The sequence below is a fragment of the Vicia villosa genome, linkage group LG2 (genome assembly GCF_029867415.1).
Source record: "Vicia villosa cultivar HV-30 ecotype Madison, WI linkage group LG2, Vvil1.0, whole genome shotgun sequence".
Classification (NCBI taxonomy): Eukaryota; Viridiplantae; Streptophyta; class Magnoliopsida; order Fabales; family Fabaceae; genus Vicia; species Vicia villosa.
The window spans coordinates 193,220,727-193,223,475 of NC_081181.1; the positions used below are offsets into that span (position 1 = coordinate 193,220,727).

At 35.5% G+C, this 2,749-nt stretch overlaps 1 protein-coding gene across 1 annotated transcript; it reads right to left on the reverse strand.

The window, feature by feature from the left end:
- On the reverse strand, positions 1-1,097 carry LOC131647787 (transcriptional regulator SUPERMAN-like). The gene has a single exon (XM_058917623.1). It carries the CDS (start codon positions 742-744, stop codon positions 82-84), a length of 663 nt encoding a protein of 220 aa, XP_058773606.1. The 5' UTR covers positions 745-1,097; the 3' UTR covers positions 1-81.
- Positions 1,098-2,749: the final 1,652 nt, after the last annotated feature.

A 2,749-nucleotide genomic window follows, 5' to 3' on the forward strand; every position in this document is an offset into this window, starting at 1 on the left:
TCAAATAACAATCCATTCTCCTCTAATTAAACCTTAATTAAAAAAACTAGTTAATACAATAATATGATGAAACATTGTGACCTAATTAGAATAAGCAGTAGTACCCAAACGAAGCTCAAGATCCAAGTTATCATAATCTCCAGGCAAACCAATCTCCAAATCCATCCTTATAATATTCTCACCTTTCTTCAACATTCTACACTCATGATCATCTTCACATGCAAAAACATCACATTCTTCCATCTTCGATTTCTCCGACGTCATCGCGCTCAAACTAGGGTTCAACAAAATGCCATCCACAACAAACAAAGGCAATGTGCAAGTAATAGGCTTAAGAGTTGTTGCTAAAGAGGAAGAAGAAGATGAAGAACATGGTTGCAACAATGATGAGTTTGAGAAAAAGTTATTAGGGTTAGTAGGGTTATTATTAAGGTTAAGCATAGAAGAACCTTGAGTTTGAGTTTGAGTTTGAAGTTCATGGTGAGTTGGTGGAGGTGATGATTGTCTAAGCCTTGCTCTATCTCTCCTATGAACATTCATGTGACCCCCAAGTGCTTGAGCCGATTTGAATTCCTTTCTACAAAAGCTACATGTGTATGATCTTGGTGGCCATGGATGAAAACCATTCATCATATAATCCTCCGACGACGACGATGAAGGACTCTTGTTGGTGATAATAGGACTATTATAATAAGTTTGATGATAGCCTTTCAAGTTTGTGTTCATATTGTTCCTCTTCATCATGTTATCAAAACGAAACAATCATATATATAAAGAAATGACCTATTTTAGAGAGAGAGAAGAATGACTTGAGAAGAAAAATGGTGAGTGATGATGATGATGAGAGAGTAGTAATACTAATAGTATATAGGGATATTTGAGTGAGTATATAGAAAGAGAGAATGCATAAATTTTGTAAAGTTAAGAAAAGGAATCCTATTGGAGAGATAGTGGTGAGAGTTTGGTCATTACTTACTAAATTTGGAACTGCCAGGGTTACAAAACTTTATGCCATATTTCTGTCACTGGTCAAGTTAACATGACATATTCATTTTTCTTCTCGGTAAAGATTCAACCATTAACTCTTTCTCTTTCTCTCTCAATACATCACAGGTAGTAGAAGTAAAAGAGGGAAGAGATAATTATGAGTATTAGATCATAAATAGACATGAGGACTTTCTAGTCAATAGTCAGTGGTATAAGCAAGAATTCATAGGTTAGCTTAGCTATAACCGGGGTCCAGGGTATGGCTTTTCCTTTCTACTTTTGTGTGTGCTTTTTTTTCTTCTTAATCAATTATCAAGTTGAATGAGTATGTTTATGTATATCAGTATATGTTTTTGGACCTGCATTGAGTTAGGTGAAATTGAACTAACATTATAGTTTTTGTTCAAGTTTTAAAGTATGTAGTTTTGTTGTACTAGGACTTGATTTCTCTCTATCCCTTCCACTCAAAACTCAATAAGCTAAGGGAATTAACAAGATCTTGTTAGATTACTCTAACAGATGAGATTTTGATAGACAAATAATAAGTGCATTCCATAAGCTATTGAGCATAAGCTATCAAATCTTGCTTTTGCTTTTAGTAAAATAAAAAGAACAAGTTTTATTATTTAGTTAAGAATAAGGTAAAACAATTATGTAATTTAGGGATTTGGATCCTCTCATAATTAAGTATGATATGAAGAGGTTATGCTGATGATTTCACCATTAAATCTCATTGGGTTATACAATTTCAAATGAAATCAGTAAATTTTAATGCTGATATCATTGACATAACTCTCTTAGATTCAAAGATGAGAATATATGTTATGGATCGGACAAAGGTCCCCAAAAGAGAAAGATTCAATTATTAATTCAAGATCATTATGCTAATACGTGGGATGAATAATCCAACTATGCTACGGAGTCTCACATCTGATACAAGCCATGGACCACTAATCACTATTGGATATCATTAAACGGTCTCCTACATTCTAAGTCGTGAAGAAAGAGACACCTTAACCAACTTTCATATATAAGGTGCCTCATGGGAAGAAAAAATATGAATCAAATTCGTTTTTATCATCACACTACTTCTAATTCTCTCATTGACTTGGCATAAGAAGGCCAGCCTTGAAGATCAGCCCCCTTTCTGTCGCACCAAAAACCGGCCCCAAGCGGAACAACGGTGTTGTCTATGGGATCGACTTCTGATTTCTCTAAATTTCTATAATCAGATTCGTCTGATTCAAGTCACAATCGTTGTAGTAGTTACACTAAGATAAAGAAAGCAAATCTCGATATTATTTTCCAGAGCACCTTAGATTCTTTCAACTCCAAATCATCTTTGATCTTCGTCGTCGATTCGATCGGTGGAAAATTTCCTAGCGAGAGAAAGCCTCCACCATAGAGCTCTCACAAATCAACAAATGCAAATCAAAAAGCGGGGGAATGATAGGTCGTTATAGGGTTTCGAGACCACGAAAAGGTGAACAAAATTCCTAACGCAACACACCCGCTGGCCATAACCCCCATTATAGCAAATCATTTAGTATCAAGTATCTTCACTAGTGACGGAAGCTCATGCGACATGATGTACATCAGAGTCTTCATGATGTTAGGGTTATGCAAGCAATATTTAAAGTCGTGCAAAGGCAGAAGCCTTTTAGCATTCAATGATTCTTACACTTAGCCACGTGGAGCTGTAGATCTACCAGTTTCCTTGGGAATAATAGAAGGTCCATGAACGTGTATTTCCTCATAGTTC

Coding starts and splice junctions, on each gene's coding strand:
- LOC131647787 (XM_058917623.1), bottom strand. CDS start 744: ATGATGAAGAGGAACAATATGAACACAAACTTGAAAGGCTATCATCAA.